Below are 19343 nucleotides of genomic sequence, written 5' to 3'. Positions count from 1 at the left end.
CTACAGTTTGCACCCCTCCCAGCAGTCCGTTCGGCGTCCGAGCCCTCACGAACATTGAACGTTGCGGCACTGGGGACCAGCCCTCAAGGAAGGAGCTTTTGGGGGACATCCCAGGCCCCACCCACACCTCTCCCCCATGGCTCTAAGTCTGATGTGGCCTCGTCTGGCCTCTCTGTGCTGTAGGTGAAACCAAATACCTGCTGCAGACCAGCGGTGCAGCTGAGTAGCAGCAGCGAGGCCTTAGCCAGAGTGGGCTCTCCTTTCTCAGTCTCCTTGCTCTTCCTTTCTCCAGACGTGTGCAATAGCACCGATCTTCCGGAAGTCGAGATCATCAGCCTGCTGGAGGAGCAGCTGCCCCACTATAAGTTAAGAGCCGACACCATCTACGGTTATGACCACGACGACTGGCTCCACACGCCTCTCCTCTCCCCAGACGCCAACCTCGACCTCACCACCGAGCAGATCGAGGAGACGCTGAAATACTTCCGTGAGTAGCTGCCTTTTGACGCTCTGAGGGCAGTGAGACCCCCAGTCCCTCTTACTGAGGGCAGTGAGATGACCAGTCCTCTTAGCTGCCGCCTCAGGTGAGGCCCAGTACTGGTCCTTCAGCCTGCCGTCTCCAGAAGGGCGATGGAGATGTGGCTGTGGAGTTAACCACAGAGAAGGTCTGAGTCTTAAATCTTCTGAATAGAAGTTTTAGAGTGGTGTGGACCAAGTACGATTTTCATTTGAACCCACTTTCTTTTAGTTGAAGAATTTGAATAAATGTTCCCATTTCCACTTCTTACCAGAGTACAGATGAGTGCCTAGAAACTCCTGTGGGGAAGAAGTTTGTCTTACTTAAAATCAAGGGTACTGGGGACATCAAGGCAACTCACTTATGTGACCTAGTGAGACATGTGCCAAGGGTGACAACCGAGAACCTCCCTGAGCTGGTATTTGGGAGAGTCAGACTGCCATTGCAACAGCAAACCATGGATGCTTCCAGGCTGCAGAGCTGATACCTGGTAGGGTGAGCAGTATACTAGGGGAGCTCTCTTCAGTGTTCGAGACGACAAGAGCATGACATTTGTAGACTTCAAACATGGTGACAGTCTTATAAAGTTAATACTTAATGTTGGTAACTGAAGTTTATGAAAGTGGTAGCTGTTTAGAAGCAGTTTCACTCTTTAGAAATTCATGCCAGCTGGGTCATTTACATATCTGTGTATCATTGCATCAGCCTTTTAAAAAAAAGAGTACAGCAGTCCTGCTTTTATGTGGAGAAAACATGGTTCAAAACCAGCTTAGAATGCATCTCTAAAATTTTTTACTAAGGCAGACCAGTTTTCCTAATTTTCTTAAAGTTGTGAGATCAGGCTGGAACTACAAGTTCTCTTTTAGGTTGTATTGGGAGCCATTTTCAGGTTTTCTCTGTCAGATACTTTCTCATTAGGAAGGAAATTCGTTGAAACTGACCTGTGTTTTTATACCCGACGCAAATCCTTGTTTCTCTGTGAACACTGCAGAAAATCAATTTGAATGAAAATAAAAATAGAATAATCCATAGGTTTTTGAATGACTGATGTGTCTTGAAGTGTTTAAGAAGCTCTTTGGAAGTCATTCTAGCTTACTCATGGAGATGTGGTATCATGCACAGAAAACCAAGTCCAGAGTAAGATCCGTGGTGTCTTCTGTATTTGCCACAACTATGAAATCTGCAGTAGAATTTACAACAGAATAATTGTTCGAGAAATCTCTCTCTGTTATTTACTCTTCCATAGATGACCCTCCTGTGATTCCACAGGACCCCTCGTGGCTGTTTCTGCCATGGGGGCTCCTATGTCCCTTCTCATAACTCTGATTAATCACTGGAGGCACAGTGTCATTGGAACATCACCCATGGGCAGCACCACACAGTTTTCAAAGACCTTTAGCACTAATTGCTTCATCGTGTCCCTATCAAATGTCTACAGTTGGGCAGGGCTGGTTTTATTATCAAGGAAATGGAAGCATGGCGAGCTTGGTGTTTATTCCATAACACTGATCTGTAGTTTCTATGGTTTACTTAACAGTAGACTCAAACAGAGATTGTGTCTTCTGTGTGTTAGTTTGATTTTTAGTTATCTATTAAAAAAAAAAAAAGAAATCCTGTGAATTTGGCAGTGATAACCTAAAATAAAATTGGAAGAACTGAAATAAACATTGAACAGAGATTCTAAAAGCTTTTCCAGCATGGTTGTATCCAGGTGTTACCTTATTCTGCTTTTTTTCTTTTTTTCCTGTGGTTCCTTTGCTTAGTGCAGAGTGGTTATTTGCTAAATATTATTAATCCAATGATCAAACATTAACTCTTTTTTTTTTCATGGTTTAAATTTTTATTCTGCTTTTGTCAATTAACATGCATAAGTACTTGCCACTGTTATTTCAAGGCTTATAAACATTATTTTAAAATAACATAAGTTCAGATGATACTTGGCCATTGCACAGAGGGTAGAAAATGCAAAAACAAACACAACTCTATAATGATTGGCATTAACATAATGGTGGGCATCTTTCTACATCGTGTGTGTGTGTGTGTGTGTGTGTGTGTTTGTGTGTGTGTGTGTTTTCAGGACTGGGGATTGAACTCAAGGGTGCTCTGTCCCACTGAGTTATATTCCCAGATCTTTTTTATTTTTTATTTTGAGACAGGGTCCTTGGTAAATTGCCCAGTCTGGCCTAGAACTTGCGGTCTTTCTGCCTCAGCCTCCCAAGTGGCCATTACAGGCATGTGCCACCAACCCTGGCTTATTTATGTCACCCTCCCCCCGACAAATATTAACTCTTAATTGAAACTCAGGACTCTATAAATGAGGCTTTTTACCAAGGTCCTGGGGCCCCAAAGTGGGCAGAGAGGACTTAGGGGTTACTTGAACTTATAATGGAAAAAAAAATTGGCATCTTTATTTTCACCGACTTCTGACTAAATGGCAGCATATTCTCTCATTACTGTGCAGACAACAAAGCATGGCAGTGCTGGCAGGACCCGTGACTTGGTCACCAGTGGAGATCACAGGTGTTTCCCTGTCATGCAGTGGCAGAGGCAAATCCTTTCAAGTAGCGTCTTCACTCATCACTGCTCTGAAATTACTTTGTCACCAGGTGTGCTGATAGGCCTCCTTATGTGACACCTTAATAAAGAAGCACCTATGTCACAGACTTTGGTTTTTGTTCCCGTCACAGACCCTTTTCAAGGTCTAGTGACCGCATCAGTACAGCCGCCTTCTTTTGCAGCCTTTGCACTTGATTATACATCTGCAGACTTTCCCTACGAGGAGGGGTCAGCGAGCCTTTGGCCAGACTGGTGGAGGGTTGGCAGAAGGCCCGGGCTGGGAGCCCTTCCCTGTGCCTGACGTTCTCCTTGGGTTCCGTGTGTGTGTTTACACGTGTGTAACCCAGGAGACACGTGAGTCACTTGTGAGGTATGTAAGAAGAGCGTAACCCTCTGTTTCAGTCTAGACTTATTTTCTCTGTCATTTAGGGTATTGGCCTTCTCTGGCGGGTGGCAGTGGGGACATGGAGCTCCCGGGTGCCAGCACTGAGCAGGGGTCCAGCTACGCCTTGCTGCCCAGATCCATGCTGACACAGCATGGCTGCCAGGGAGCTGGATAAAAACTCCCTCCCTTTCCTGAGAGGAGAACCCACACTTTGCCTTTTAAATCTGCCGGTCACCTAGCTTGCTGAGAGGAGGGCAAAAGCCTTAGGCAATCCGCCTTTTCTAGGTGGCAGAATGACCTTTTCAGAAAAGTTCTAGCACTTCCCTGTCAGGTAGAGTTTTAACTCCCTTGAGTCCAAGAAACACCAAAAGTGAAAATGACCCACAAAACAAATGTGTCCATAAATTTGGGGCATTTGGGATTAGACAGGAAGAAAAGGTCAACACGTGGCACTTACTGTGTGGTGGGCCCAGTTTTCATTGCTCTTCTTGTCTTTTCTGAAATCCTCCAGGGACCTCTGAATTCATTCCTCTTACTATCCCATTCTACAGCTGAGGATACTGGGGCTCAGAGAAGTCAGGGAACTTTCCCAAAGTCACACAGCTAGCAAAGGGGGCTGCTGAAATTTAAACCTAGGTTGTCTGGTCTGACTCTACACTAACCACTCTCTCTCAGAGTCACTAAAAAAGGGGAAAACTCTAGTTTAAGAATAAAGTGAGTCTGGTGAAGCACAAAAGAAAAAAACCAAAACACTCAAAAACCTGTTCCAGGATGTGTGTGTTGCTCGTTGATTTATATTTGTCCAACATGTACAAAATTCATTTTCCCCCCATGGTCCGTGGGGATGTCCCTGATCCTAGTGACACTTAGCCTGGTGTTGCTTACTTTGAAGATGAGATATCATTCTTTCCTGTGACTTTTCACTTCCATGCTGAGGTCTGCAGGTCACGGTTCCCTCATCTCAGCCAGGGAAGTGTGCTGTAGACTCTTCTGGTCACATAACGTTCGGTAGACACAGACGTGAAGGTTGCTGCACTGGTTGGTGGGTGACTGTGACTCCTCTTGCGTCCTTCTTCCAGGGGCGCTTGATGTGACTTTCTGGTTAATGAACATCAGGAGGAAAGAAATCTGTGTTTCATGTGCTTTTAAGCTGCTGACCATGCTACCTGCAGGTTTCCCAAGGAGGAGAAGAGAAAGTTACTAAGCAAACAAGAGCTTCGAGACATCGTTCTACTGTTTGCTTTCACGATAAAGTGCCAATAAGGAATCTGTCAACAGGTTTGACTGAGCGGCCAGTAGGCACCTGTAATCCTTTGAGAACTTGACTTGTTTGAGTTCCAGCCGAGGTTTTCTGACTAAGGAGATCAAAACAACTTCTGCATTATTGATTTCCTTCCACTCCCTAACCCAAGGACTTTGCACTGGGTGGGTCCAGCGCAGGCAGCTCTCCAGGCCTCTGCTGGCATCCTGCATTGAATTGCTCCCCTCGGTTTTCATGGCTCAAGGTCACTGACCCAAGTGACACTTGTCCTGATGTAGCTTAAGTGGAAGATGAGATTCATTTTCCCCGTGGTGGCCGTGGGCAGGGAGAGGGTCGGAGAATGTATGTATTAAACCAGCTCCCCTTGCCATTTTAATGTCTTTTGAAATTTCAATTTAAATAAGAAGCCAAAACCCGTTAATTTGGTCTAATCACAGTGGTGCACAAGGGCTCCCGAGGCCCGGTGTGGTGACATCCTGAGCCCCTCCAGCCGGGTGTGTGGAGCCAGGAATCGTGTGCGGGTGCCCTGGGCCTTGCCCCCGTGCTCCGGGCACTGCAGGAGTATTGCCTGCGGTAATGCTGTACCTGTTTCTGCCTCGTCCGTGCCCCTGCGTCCCGTGCTCACAGGCAACGTGAGTGTTGTACGGTCAGACTTGTGGGAATCATGAGAAGCCTGATGTGTGGCAGCGTACTCAGGCAGGGCTTGTCCCGAGGGGGATCCAGCAGGGTAAGGCTGCAGGGCCTGAGCCCCTGGCTGGGGGATTTCTGTACTCTGCCTACTCCACGCTCCTGCACCTGGAGGTGCCCACCAGCCCTCGTCCTCTCTGACCCCTGAGCAGGCTTGATGTGGCTGCTGCCCCTTCTGGACCCCTCCTGGTCTGGCTTCCGTGGCTTCTGCTTGCTCCAGGTTTCCCTGCTGTGCGTCTGACCAGTCTTCCAGCCTCCTGCATCAGTTCTTCTTCCTCTCCTTCTGTGCTTCCACACCAGCGACACTCAGCCCTGATGCATTGAGAGCTTGAACAAGGTATCCTGCCCAGGCTGTACCCTCAGAAGTAGTCCCTCTCTTCCTTAGGCAGCTTGAAGTGCAGCTTAGTGCTGCTGAGCCCAGCCTGCTTCTCTGGGCTGTGATGGCTGGAGACTCTCCCACCCCGCCACTTTCCCCAGCCTCAAGTGGTCGGCATGAGCTTCATGTGTATTCTGCCAAAAGCAGACTTCCTCTCCTCCACACCCTTTTGTCTTAATAGATATGTCACTGATGACCCCATTTCCATGTTCTCCAGGTCCTTGGTGGTGCTGCTGATTCTTCCTCTGGGTATGTCCCAGATCCCGTCTCTGACCCTGCTGCTGCCACCCTTGGCCATCTCTTTACCGGGCCACTGTCTTCCCCCTGTTTCGCTGCTCTCACTCTTGTTTCTCTGCTGTCCTCTTGTGTTTTCTTGAAATCCAATTGGAATGTGCTGTGCCTTTGTCTTCTTCCATTGTTCTTTGGATAAAATGTGGGGGTCTCCAAATACCCTGTGGCCTGGCCTCGGCTCTGTCTCCGTCGGGCCTCGTGCTGCCCTCCCAGTTCCCTGGCAGTTACACTGGTGCTTTCAGCCCTTGGACACGGCAACCTCGCCTGCCCCAGGCTGCCGCTGCTCCCTGTGCCCTCTCCCCTTTCTTTTTCTATTCTCTGGTTGACTGCACAACTGTGTCCTCCCTTGAGAAACTGTCTGTGTTAGTCAGCTTTTCTTTGCTGTGACCAAAATACCTGACACACACTTGGAGGAGGGAAGATTTATTTTGGCTTATGGTTTCAGTCCATGGTCAACCGTCTCCAGGGTAGAAAAATCATGGTGAAAGGACGTGGTGCTGGAAAGCCGCTGAGCTCATGGCAGCTGGAAAACAGAGAGAGGGAGGGAGGAAGATAAGGAGGAGGGGAAGAAGGGGCCAGTAACAAGATCTGGTCCCCAAGGAGCCCAGAGACCTACTCCCTCCAACCATGCCCCTCCTGCCTATGTTTCCACCACCTCCCAATAGTCCAGACTAATCCACCGATGAGGTCAGAGCCCTCCTGATCCAGTCACCTCCCCAAAGCCCCACCTCTGCACCTCCTTGCTTTGGGGTCCATGCTTTCAACATATGAACTTTTGGAAGACATTTCAGATCCAATCCATACCCCAAACCTCCCCATTTGTTGTGTCCCCCAACTCCTGTGGCTCTGCCTCTTTTCTGCTGTGTCAACGCTCAACACTCTGTAACTATTTGCTTGACAGTGATGACCAACAGTGATAATGATGACTCACACTTATTGAGTGCTTCCTGCTCATCAGGGTTGTGCTAAGTGCTTTATGCTCGTGAGTGCCGCGGGACACATATACGCTAGACTGGAAGTACCTAGTCCTCTTTTTGTTAAATGACTTTTTCAAATATATTGACAATTGCTTTGTCCGGATCAAATGGGCGGTTTAATTGATTCTTTATTGAGCATTTCAAGATATAAAACTTACTTTCCTTAGGAAAAGTGCTTGTTCTTTTTACAGTGTTCGTGAAAAAAATAAACCCAGTCATTTAATGACATCAACAAACAAAACGGGCATAAGCGGGTTTGGGAACACACAAATGATCCATGGTGGGGACAGTGCTCTATTCGCAGGAGCCCAGATGCCCGAGCACAGAGACGGTGGCCTGTCATCTGGTGATGATGCAGGTGTGGACACCGGGGTGGGGGGACTGTGGCGAATGCTGACTTCTGGGAAGCTGGAGAAGCAGGGTTAGTTAGGAAAGTGTCCTCCGGCGGCTGTCGTTGCTCTTTCCCGCCTGGTAGGATTTTACCCTTACTGGACAGTGGGTGCCTTGAAGGCAGATGTCCTCTTAATTTGGTTTCCCTCTGTACAAAGGGTCCAGTATGTGTGTGTGGGGGGGTCTCATTGTGTTGCCCAGGCTGGTCTTCAGTTCCTGGACTCAGGGATTCTCCTGCCTCAGCCTCCCAAGGAGCTAGGACTATAAGCATGCCCGGCTTAACATAATGCTTTTAAAATTAATAGATGTTGACCATTTTCCTTATTGTTAAAATTTTGGAAGAAACACAGTTTTCACCACTGCTTAATATTCAACCATTTATGTCTAATCATTTGTCTATTATTAGGAACCTAGACCATGTCTATAATTCTTCCCCAAATAACCCATGGGTGAACATCTTTCTGTATAGGTGTTTGTCTACCCACATCATGATTTCCTTAAGGTGTATTTCTAGAAATTGATTTACAGGGCTTCCAGATGTGACCATTAAAGCCTCTTTGAACCACATTATTAGGAACTCATAGGTTAAATATTTCCATAAACTAGTGCAATAAAAGTTGCTTGGCTAACACAGGTTGAGTTGTGAAGTAAACAGGAAAACCCGATGAGCAACTGCTGAGCACAGGAATGAATGGAGCAACCCTCCTGTGAGGAGACCAGTACTTTCCTCTCCTGAGAGTGTTCGGAGGAGATCTGGCTAGTGTCGAGTGCCTCACTCTCTCCAGGTCTTGTCTCTCATTTCTGCTGGCTGGTTTGTAGGTGGTGATGGTTGATGATGAATGAAGACAACATCCATGGTGTTTATTATGTTTAGACCCTCCAGTAACCCTTGGGGTGAAGGCTGTTCTTATCCTCATTTTAAAAATGGGGGATCCTTTGTCCTGTCAGCAGGGCCTGAGCTCATTCTCTTCCACACAATGATCTCTTAAAGTGTAAGCCATACCTCTTTCCTTCTCATTATCTTCTGGTTTGAAGAGGTCTCATGCTTCTGAGGCACTAAAAATGGCCAGGTGTTCACCTCCTGAGCTCCACCTTGGGATCTTCTCATCTTTAACCCATTCCTTTTACTTCTAGACACCAGGCCAGGTAGGACTTCTAAGCAGTTTGCCCCCAAACACCAGATTTGGTCTTTAAGGGAATTGTACACATCCTTAAGATTTTCTTATACGGTACCTGAGGAAGAATCTTAACCTTTTTCTTAGTTTGAATGGGTAGTTATCCATGAGTAAATGTTTGGAAAATGATAACAATAGGTAATGACCATGAAGGAGGTCATGTAGGTGTTTACATGAGTGTGCCAAATCTTCTCAAGATATGCTACTATTCTTCTAATTCAAAGTGTTTTCAAGGGATCAACCTCTCAAACTTTTTACCAAGGGCAGCTTCATAGGAAAGAATAGTGCTGTATATTTTCTGTAGAAGTTTAACTAGAATTGAGCACAGCTAATCCCTGTGGGGTAGGTAATGTCTCTTTGAGGTATGGGCAGCTTCTGTTTTATAGTGAAGGTTTTCTCCTTCTGAGTGGTTCTTCCAGAGAGCACTGTGGTTTGGATCTGAAATGTTCCCCAAAGGCCCATGTGTTCAAGGCTTGGTCTCTACCCCATGGTGCTATTAGGACGTGGTGGAACCTTTAAGAGGTGGAGTCTAGTGGGAGGAAGTTAGGTCATTGGAGGGATTATTGGACTCCAGCCTCTCTTTTTGCTCCCTTTGCTTCCCAACTACCATGAGGTGAGCAGTTTGGACTGCCATGAGATGAGCAGTTGGCTCCACCATGCTTTCCTTGCTATGAGGTGTTACCTTGCTACAGGCCCAAAGGTAGCATGGCCAAGCAACTATGAACTGAGGCCTCTGAAACCTTGAGCCAAAATAAACCTTTCCTTACAAGTTGATTATCTCCAGTATTTTATCACAGTGACAGAAAGCTGGATAACATAGGGAGAAAAGTATTCTAAGTGCCAACAGTCCAGTGTTAGAGGTCACCAACCAGCTGTGTGGCCTTGAGCAAATCACTCATGATTTCGTTGGGACTTGCTTTTATTATCTGGAAATTAATTGGCATTAAACATGCTGTGAATCTCTGAAATGTGTCTTTGAGAATTTTTTACTCTCTACTTAAAGATAGTCTATAATGAAGTAGTTTTAAAATTTTTTTTTGTGTGTGTGTATGTGAGTTTCTTAACTGGAGTTTTCTTGTCATTTTACATATATATAAAAGAATAGTTGGAACTTTTAATGCTTGTTTTTAAAAATTGTAGTGTTGTTTGCTTTTTTCCCAGTGAAATTAAATTGCTTTCAAGTGATAATTTGGGAATGATATTAAAGAATTCTCAAATTAACATCATAGAAATATTCATCTAACTCTTTTAAGTTTGTTTTAAATTACCTGGGACTTTTCTCATTAAAATTTATGTATGTGTAAGGTATAAATTCTAAAAAATTACAAACTATTGAAAAAGCTTCTATATTTTTGGAATAAAGCCTACGAGGGCAGAGCCCATGCCTGCTTGAGTGGACCATGGTCCTGGTCCTAGCCCAGGGCCTTGTGGTCAACAGGTGTTTAATAAATACTTCATAAATAAGGGAAAGAACAGAAAATGTGCTTTTAAATGAAGAACTAACAAAAAAGTGTTTCTCCTTTTCTTAGAAAGAGATCTTTGTATTCTATACATAGGTTTAAAATTTTTACAAGAAAGATAAGGAAGTAGGAAAGTTTGTTTTTCAATGACATTGACCAAATTATATTGTCATATGGTGTGCATGTACAAATAGGTAATGATGAATTCCACTATTGGGTATGATTACAGTGCACCAAGAAAAGAAAAGAAAAGCAGAATAGAAGGATCAATTCATTTGTTGTTACCTTCCACTGATTGCCTTCATCCTAATGTCAATGAAACAAAAATGGGGACACTACAATATGCACAAATGGAATAGATAAATAGTACACAGTGCTGACCCTCTGGGAGCAGGGATGGAAGTAGTTTTATGAGATGGTGACCCAAGAGAGAACAGATTGTGTGTGTGTGTGTGTGTGTGTGTGTGTGTGTGTGTGTGTCTGGGCATCTGTGCAAGGGAAGAGAGCCTGCTGGGACAATGAGGAATCTGTTTTCACCCAGACTTGAGAGTGGTGGGGCAGTGTTGAATGAAGGAGGGACAGAAACATGGGGTGGAGTGCAGACTGTGCTGGGGAAAGAAGGGAACTTACTGGTCAGGGGGAGATTTTCATTATCATTTGTTAACACAAATAATACCAAGACACATACATGAGAATGTACTTATAAAACATGACCAAGAATTTCTCTTATGTGGATGCTGAGTATTGGGGGTGTTGTTTCTTCCATCCCCAAGACCTAGGACCTTTTAATTCCCAGGCAAGGATCTAAGAGAGCCTGGGAACTGTGCCTTCTCTCCTCCCACTCCGGCCTCATGTGAGCAGACTCTTCTTAGGCCCAGGTTTCTCCACTTGTAGCTGGCACTGATGTCTGCAGGACCAGAGATGGAAGTAGCAGGGCCCTGGCTGCACAGTCACTTCCCACATGTGAACCACACAGGGTGGTGACGCCTACACCCAGCTGTGGGCCTGGCAGCCACACTGGGGGGATTCGGGGTGCCTGTCTGGGAAGGTGATCAAAGCAGCCAGATGCCTGACAGCGCCAGGAGCCCTGAGCACAGTGTCTGGTGAGCAGGGCAGCCAGATACTCACACGATGGGCATACCTCTCTTATGGCCCTGCCCTGACCTTGCCACCTGTCACTTGGAAGCTTTTATTTTTTGTTGTTGTTGTTTTTGATCAAACCAAATTCCAACTCTGAGCATCCTCCTCCCCTTCCTTTTCTTTTTAAGAACAAAAATGCTTGGCAAGCAATTCTATACAGATTGACTGTTTTCCTTTTCATGTTAATTCAGCATGTCTAAGACAAAACTGGAGCAGGCTCAGGTGGGAAATTGACAGCTCAGCTCACACCCCATCCGCTCCTCCTGGTGATGGGCACAGGCTACTGTGGTTGAGCCCGAGTTTTGGCAGGAATGGAATTTGGGGCTGTTTGAGCTTCTGGTTTGTTTGCTGTGAAGCCCGAGGCATCTGCTACGTGACCTGTTGGCCACAGGAGTGAGGTTTCTCATCCAGCCCTCCCAGGCTGACGGGAGGCAGACTCAGAACCGTGCAGGTTATACTGATGTCCCAAGGCATGCCAACCGTTTCTTCTCTCTGTCCTCCTCAGGTGTAGGGTTGGCGTTAATGGGGACCGCACTGGGATTCACAGCGCCGGGCAGTGCTTGCTGAAGGCCTTCTCCCTGCTGGAGGATGCTTTTGTAAAAGCCAGGCTTTGTTCCCCACCTTCCCTCTCAGTGGGGGTGCCTGTGCCTGGAGCGAGGGGAGATGCTTGGGAGGGGTAGCTGACAGCAAGCTGTTTCTTAACAGCCTGCCTTCTGCCGTGGGTGCTCAGTGACTGGCAGTGGCAGCAGCATTTAAAAAAATAAAGCTCAGAACCATGCAGAAGCATCCTGCTTAGTTAGTTTTCTGAAGCAAGTGAGAGAAGGCCTGCTTGCAAGGCTGTGTTTCATGCACGCCCCGTGTCCCCCTTTGGGCTGTCCTTGTCTGTCTTAGCCTCCAGGCTGCCCTTGTGTGAGGTCGAAGTAGCTGTGCTTTCTGGAGGGGAGCACTGGAGACTGAGAGTGTGTTGCAGAGGGGCCTCAGGACACCCCCAGCATGGTTTTGCAGCAAAATGTCCGACACTTCCACTTAAGCATTGGTGCTGTGGGTTTGATTTGTTTCTTGGTGACTTCTGAACCTCGTTTCTGTTTTTCCAGGGATCTAGTGACCTTCACAGACATTAAAGAAAACACCATCTCAGAGTAGTTAGAGTGGTTTTTCAGGACTGCCATAGCAAATGACTATCAACCTGGTGGCATAAAACAGTAGAAATTTATTCTCTCATAGCACTGCAGGCCAGAAGCCCAGAATCAACTTATCAACATGTTCCTTTGGGATGCTCTGAATTTCGAAGGAGAGAATCCGTGCCTCTTTTGCACTTTCTGGTGGCCGCTGGTGGTCCTTGTCAATTCCTTGGTTGTAGGTGCATTATTCTAATCTTCTCTCCCCTACTGTACTGGAGATTGAATCCAGGGGCACGCTACCACTGAGCTATATCCCCAGCTTTTTAAAATTTTATTTTGAGACAAGCTCTTGCTAAGTTGCATGGGGCCTTGCTAAGGCTGACCCGGAACTTGCGATCCTCCTGCCTCAGCCTCTTGAGTTGCTGGGATTACAGGTGTGTGCCTCTGTGCTCTGCATTCAGTTTTGCTTTTGTCTTCAGGTTACCTTCTCCTCTGTGTGTCTTTTCTCCTTCTCTTCTAAGGACACCTCCCATTGGATTTAAGGTCCACCTCAGTTTAGGATGATGCCATCTTGAGACCTCCAATTTGATCATACCCACAGAGCCCCTTTGCACATAGACACAACTTCCAGGTGGACATACCTTTAGAGGGTCTTCCACTTTCAACCTGGACCTTCCTTCTGAGATGGTCACTTCTTTACTGTGACATAAAGCTTGGTCCCATCCTCATGAAACATCCATCTGGGACATGTCTACAATCACAAGGTGGGTCAGTGTTTCACTATTACAGTTGATAGGGTCCTATCGAGCTTTTATTTCTCAGGAATCTGGGGCCCTGTGCAGGCAGTTGGCTCTCCTCTGGAGCCTTCTGAATAATCCAGTCCTGGCTTTGATTCTCCTCCCACCTGGATGTACTTTGTGCCCACCATGCGAGGCCTGTCTGTCGGTGGTACCTGCCTCCTCGTTCCACATCGGGTTGGCTTATTCATAGCCACCCTACTCAGATACGATCCTACGATGCTTTGGAGAAAATAGTGGCAGAAGCAGAGCAGTCATACATACCTACTCGACTTCCTAAAATGGATTAGAAAACTAATTTCCTATTATAGACTCCTTTCCTTTATATTTCGGTTGCCTTGTTCATTTGGTTGCTCTTTCGTCTTGATATTCATTCTGGATTCGTGGCCTTTACAGACTCAACTTGTTCCCTTTAGCTATAATTAGTTATCGTCCTCATCTTCTTTTTTCATATTCAAATTGTCACAACTTGGCCTGCAATTTTCCTCCTAAACCGTCTCCTCTTAAAGTGGCTCTTTCACTTCCACTCAGACTTTTGGGAATGGTCTTTCCTTTCTCAAAAACCTGGTATTGCAGGCCTATCTTGGTATGTCCCTGTCCCAAGATATGGAATTTCAGCAGCTCTCCAGAGAGCCCTGGTAAAGGCTAACCCAAATCTTGTTGGCGTGCTGGTGATGGGTGGCGGGGCATACTGTGCTACTTGGGTAACAGAGCTAGAAATAATATTCCTTCCTTCCTCCTCAGTGCTGGGGATTGAACCCAGGGATGCGCTGCCATTGAGCTACACCCACAGCCTTCCCTATTTTATTCTGAGACAGGAGCTCACTAAGTTGTATGTGCTCGTCTTGAACTCGTGATGCTCCTGCCTCAGCCTCCTGAGTAGCTGACATTACAGACGCCACCATATCCAACTTAGTATTTCTTCTTAACATCACAAAGCCACATTGACGTTTTGCAATTTCACTCTCACTTTTCTGATCATTTTTTATTTTGTTCTTAAACTTTTCAAATTGTTTTCTCTGAGATACTTGGGTTTTTATCTCCTTTAATTGTACCTCTTGTCTTTCTCCTCTTTCGTTTGTGAATTATCCTTAGATGTTTTCTCAATCACTTATTGAGGAGGTGGAAAGACTCAGGTGATGGGCTGTGCACCTGGCCTATATTAGATGCACCTGGTATCTGCTGTGTGATCCTGGGCAAGTGTTTAACCCACCTGAGGCCTTGTCCTTGTCTGCATGTGGGGAGTGAGTTGGTTGCAGGGGCCTGTGGATTGAGTGGGATGTAAGGTACTGGATGCCTGGGTTGCAGCTGGCACTTCTAAATGGTGTGGTTGAGATGTGGGACTGAGAGGTGGCAGGCCAGGTGGCAGCGAGGCTTCTCTGGGACTGCTCCTGGACTTGTCTAGCACAGGTGTCGTTGGGGAAGTGCAGGGTCACATTTGGGAGGAGGCTGTCCAGACCTGGGACAAGGGAGGCCTCAGGAGTATTGGGGTTATTGGTGTGGATTTGCAGTCAAATACACCTGGATTTTAATGTTGGAATCATCTCCACAGAGCTGTGGATGGATTATTTTCTCCTTCTGAGCCTATAAAATGGAAATTTTGATGTAGACATTCACTTCAGAATTGCTCAAGGCCCATAAATTGACCCGGAAGTGATGCTGTTTTCCTTTGTTTATTATACACTTGTTTTATTTCCTAACCATTTTCTTTTTTTTTTTTTATTGTAAACAAATGGGATACATGTTGTTTCTCTGTTTGTACATGGAGTAAAGGCATACCATTTGTGTAATCATAAATTTACATAGGGTAATGTTGTTTGACTCATTCTGTTATTTTTTCCCTTCCCCCCACCCCTCCCACCCCTCTTTTTCCTCTCCTAACCATTTTCTTGAAAAGCAAATGGGGAATGTGCAATCTTTGGACTTGGTAAAGTCCCACATCCCGTCCTGACACCTTAGTGGGGATTGAACTCAGGGGTGCTTAATCACCGAGCCATATCCCCAGCCCTTTTTGTGTTATATTTAGAGACAGGGTCTCACTGAATTGCTTAGGGCCTCGCTAAATCACTGAGCCTGGCTTTGAACTCATCGTCCCATCCTCCTGCCTCAGCCTCCCAAACCGCTGGGATTACAGGCATGTACCACCAACCCTGCCTTGGGTATAAGTTTTGATCAAGAATGTGGTACTGGGCTGGGTTTGTGACTCAGTTGTAGAGCCACTTGTTTAGCACAGGTGACGTATTGGGTTTGATCCTCAGCACCACATAAAAATAAATGAATAAAATAAGGCTAAAAAAATCAGTTATTAAAAAAAAAAAAAAGAATGTGTTACTGTTTAGAAACAGCACCCCCCCACATCCTTCCTACTCTGCTCATGAACTCAATGCCTTTGAATTACATATGCTGGGAAAACCTTATAAATAGTGTTTCTCTCCATTTCCCTAATTATAGCTAGAAATTTGTATTCTCTTTTTAATTGCTTATACTGGCTTATTTCCTTTTTAAAATAATTAGAGTGACAAAGATGATCACAACTAACATTTATTGTAGCTTGCTTTGTCTCAGACCCCATGCTAAGTGCTCTGTATGCATTAATTAATTGAAGCCTCACCCTGTCTCTGCAGCATGTACTGTAATCATCCCCATTTAGCAGATGAGACTGATGTGCCTAACAAGGTTGCGGAGCTGTTGATGGAGAAGCCTGAACCAAACCTTAGGTCATCTGACCCCCAAACCCTACTCTCTTAACTGTGAAATTACACTGTCATCCATCGGTCCATCTTTCCATCATCTTTATTTGTTTTTATGGGTAATGGGTCCTAAATAAAATATTAAAGAAATTCATGGCGTGGTAAGGTCAACATACCAAGGCCTCATCTGATTTTCATAGGATGCTTTGAGGAGTGTGTATTTCTTGTTCCTTTATTTGGTCTTCACTTTCCAAATTGATTTTGGACCTTCCTTCCCAGACTTAAGGGATCGAACCTGTTGAATGTGCTGGTTTGGGAGGGGATTTGTTTATTTGTGAGGCCTGTCATCATCTTTTCAGAAATTTTCTTTAAGCAGACCTCGGAAAACCTCAGGGCACCAGCTCGTGCCCTCCTATCCTGAGGAATGATACTTGAGAGTGGCACCCAGTGGTTTGAGGTGGGGATATTAAGGAGTGCCATCATTGCCAGGGGAGAGGTGGTGAAGGACCAGCGGGAGAGAAGAGATGTGTTCAGATAATGGGCAGTTATGGAGGATTAAAATCATCACTGACTTTAAATGGTCTGATGTCCTAGAAACCTTTCAATGTGTCTCCAAGAGCTGGGGTCAGAGAGAGCCATTGAAGTAAATATGGCAGGCTGTGGGGTCTGGTTTCCACTTTGATCAGGCAGAGTTTGGAGTTGGGTAGTGGATGCCAGAGCAGCAGCTGGCCTCCTGAGTGTGGGCAACAGCTGAGGGACACAACTTGGCCAGGAATGGTACCATTCCTTTGTCCCTATATTTTCAAAGCTTTTCCAAAAAACTGCTAACAACTTGAGCCAAGATTCACCACTGTCATGGGTGGTCCTCTGTCCATACATGGGTGGTTCCCATCTGCTTATGGCTGGAGCCCCTGCCTTCACTTCTCTTTTCCCTTCTGGTACTTGAGGAGGCTTTGCTAGTTGATAGTGGTAAAGGGATAGGAATCCTGCAGCCCCCCAAGTGGACAGGATACTCCATAAGGGCTGGGCCACCTGGACTCAGTCAGCTGCCTGGCAAGTGAGAAATCAGCACGGCCCTGAAGAGAGGAGCGGGCACCCAGAGTGATGGGAGGCTTCTAGAACAGAGGCAGGGGCTAGGCAGCCAACCTTGGGGACCTTATAAGACAGCATTACAGAACTCTTAGCTTCCTGTGATTTAGGAGGGTTAGGTAGATTTGTACAAAGAATAGATTCTAAGGCTCTATGTCTCTATGAATAGTGTGTGTATAATATAGTTTTTCCTCTTAGTTTTTTTTTACTATACACACACACACACACACACACACATATATACTTAGCACATAATTATTTATATATATTATATACCACACACAACACATAGGCACACACACATATATATCTGTGGGTTCTACATCTGCATATTTAGCCAACTGTGGATTGAAAATATTTGAAAAAAATTGTGTCATGTACTGACTTTTATTTTTATCATTAGTCCCTAAAAAATGTAATATAACTACTTAAAAACCATTTATATTGTATTCACTATTTTAAGTAGTCTAAAGATAATTTAAAGGGTAGGGGGAGATGCATGGGGGTTACATGCAAATACTGTACTGCTTTATGTGAGCAAGTTGAGCATCTAAGAATTTTTGGTATCCATGGGGTCCTGGGACTAATCCCCTGTGGGTACCAAGGACGACTGTTAACCCGTATCCTGCTGTAGACACCAGCAGGGGTATAGTACTGGACCAGTGAAGAGAATACATAGTTTGGTTTAAGGCAGGGTTTTCAGCCAGATGGTTTGCATCCAGAGGACATTTGGCAATGTCTTTAAACATGTTTGGTTGTGACATTTGTGAGTTGGAGGGTGAAGCTACTGGCATTTAGCAGGCGGAGGTCAGAGATATTATAAAGTATACTGCACTGCCAAGGACAGCCTTCTACCACAAAGCATTATCTAACTCTAAATGTTGAATATGAAATATTGAGGGTTGGAGTTCAACCTATAAGAAGTCTAAAATCTGTTGAATACTCTGGTGTTTCATTTTTATTACGAGGCATTTGGAACATGTCAAACATTTAGAACTAATAGATGTTAACTATTTTTCAAGGAAATAAAGCATCACAAGTGCATTTATTTATAAGACTTGTTTCAAAGCCCATTCCCTCACTCCTTTCCCAGAGGCAACCACCTTCCTGCAGGTGGGTTGCTCTTTCCTATGTGCATTTTTGTATTTTGATTGCACACATCAGTGTCCCTGAAGCAGGATATTGTGCTGTCTGAGCCCTCTCTAATGGCGTTCTCCTCTGTTTGTATGTTGTTTGCTATTTTCCCAGAAGTTTGAGCAAAGGCACAAACACAGAATAGTACTCTATCTAAGTGAAATGGTACCATTTTCTGAGGAATTTACATTTCCTTTAGGTGGTAGTCACAAATGTTAAGAGCTGTTTAATGTTTTAAGCCAGTTTGAGGAAAGAAAACCAAAAGTATGGTTTGCAAATTATAAAAGGTGGCATTTTCCAAATGCAGAAAATACTTTCTGTAGTAGCCCAGAATTGAGCTAATGAGTGTGCTTATGTTTGCTGGAGGCAATGATGATGCTCAGCCTCCCCACCACCTCTACCCTTTCTTTCCCTGTGTGGCACCTCTCAGCCTCTGCTCTCAACATCCTTGGAAGACATTTCCTTCATCTCTGCATCATTTTTCAGAGCCGGCCAGTTTCTATGGCAACAGTTAGATTGAAAGATGAGTGGCGAGCAGGAGGCGAGGCTTGAGTGAGACTGCTGGGTGGTGGTGTGTGTCCCTGACGTCACCCTCCGGGCGTCTGGATAGGATGATTCTGGCTACTCCCATTCAGGGCTGCTGTCCAGTGCCGCTTTATTAGCAGGGCTGCCAGGGTCTCGATCGCTCTGCAAATTGCCTCCTTCTCTGCTTCCCCAGCTCCCTCTTCCTGTCTCCCATAGAATTTTTCTTTCCTCTTCTCGTTTTCTGCTTTGGCTCCAGACTGTCATTAAGAATGCACAGCCTAATCCTGGTGTGTCTCGGGATGCTCTTCTGCCCAGTGTTCTGGAAGGGCAGGGAGGCATGGCAGCGTTTCACTTGATGTCGATGGTGCTGTGAAGTCCGTTCCTCCCTCTGCAAGAATACTGACTATGCAGAAATTTATCGAAGCGGATTATTATGAACTAGACTGGTATTATGAAGAATGCTCAGACGGTAATCATGGCCCCTGAAAACCAGATCAGGGATGTATGGGGGCATTGTCTCTCCAAGAGGGGTTCCCGAAACCTTTCTGGGGAGATGGGCAGAAGTGGGGGATACTGGAACTAGCACCACCAGCAGGCATGCATGGCTCTGACAGTTTTGAAGCCGTGGTGGGGGAGATGGCAGGTGGGCAGGGCTTTTAACAGTGGGAGACTCCTTTGCAGTATGTACATTCATCTGCTTAGAAATGAGAGATGGCTTTGGTGTACTGGGCTTGCAAGCAGTGTACTTCTAATGGATTGAATCCTCTGGTGT

At 45.6% G+C, this 19343-nt stretch overlaps 1 protein-coding gene across 9 annotated transcripts in view; it reads left to right on the top strand.

Moving 5' to 3' along the window:
- The window catches only part of Trak1 (trafficking kinesin protein 1), a 108829-nt gene that overhangs the window by 27046 nt on the left and 62440 nt on the right, over nt 1–19343 (top strand). For 6 of the 9 annotated variants that reach the window (XM_047532636.1, XM_047532630.1, XM_047532633.1 and 3 more), the window contains exon 2: nt 293–487. Coding sequence is in view for 7 of the 9 variants with exons in the window: in XM_047532630.1 (XP_047388586.1) it covers nt 293–487 (195 nt within the window). In the remaining 2 variants the exon portion in view is untranslated. Of the gene's footprint in view, nt 1–292; nt 488–18758; nt 19041–19343 lie in introns of those variants that run through there. The other 3 variants (XM_047532634.1, XM_047532635.1, XM_047532637.1) reach the window with 3 other exon arrangements.

Source organism: Sciurus carolinensis, chromosome 17, assembly GCF_902686445.1.
Source record: "Sciurus carolinensis chromosome 17, mSciCar1.2, whole genome shotgun sequence".
Taxonomy (NCBI): Eukaryota; Metazoa; Chordata; class Mammalia; order Rodentia; family Sciuridae; genus Sciurus; species Sciurus carolinensis.
This window is presented reverse-complemented; position numbering and strand designations above follow the sequence as displayed.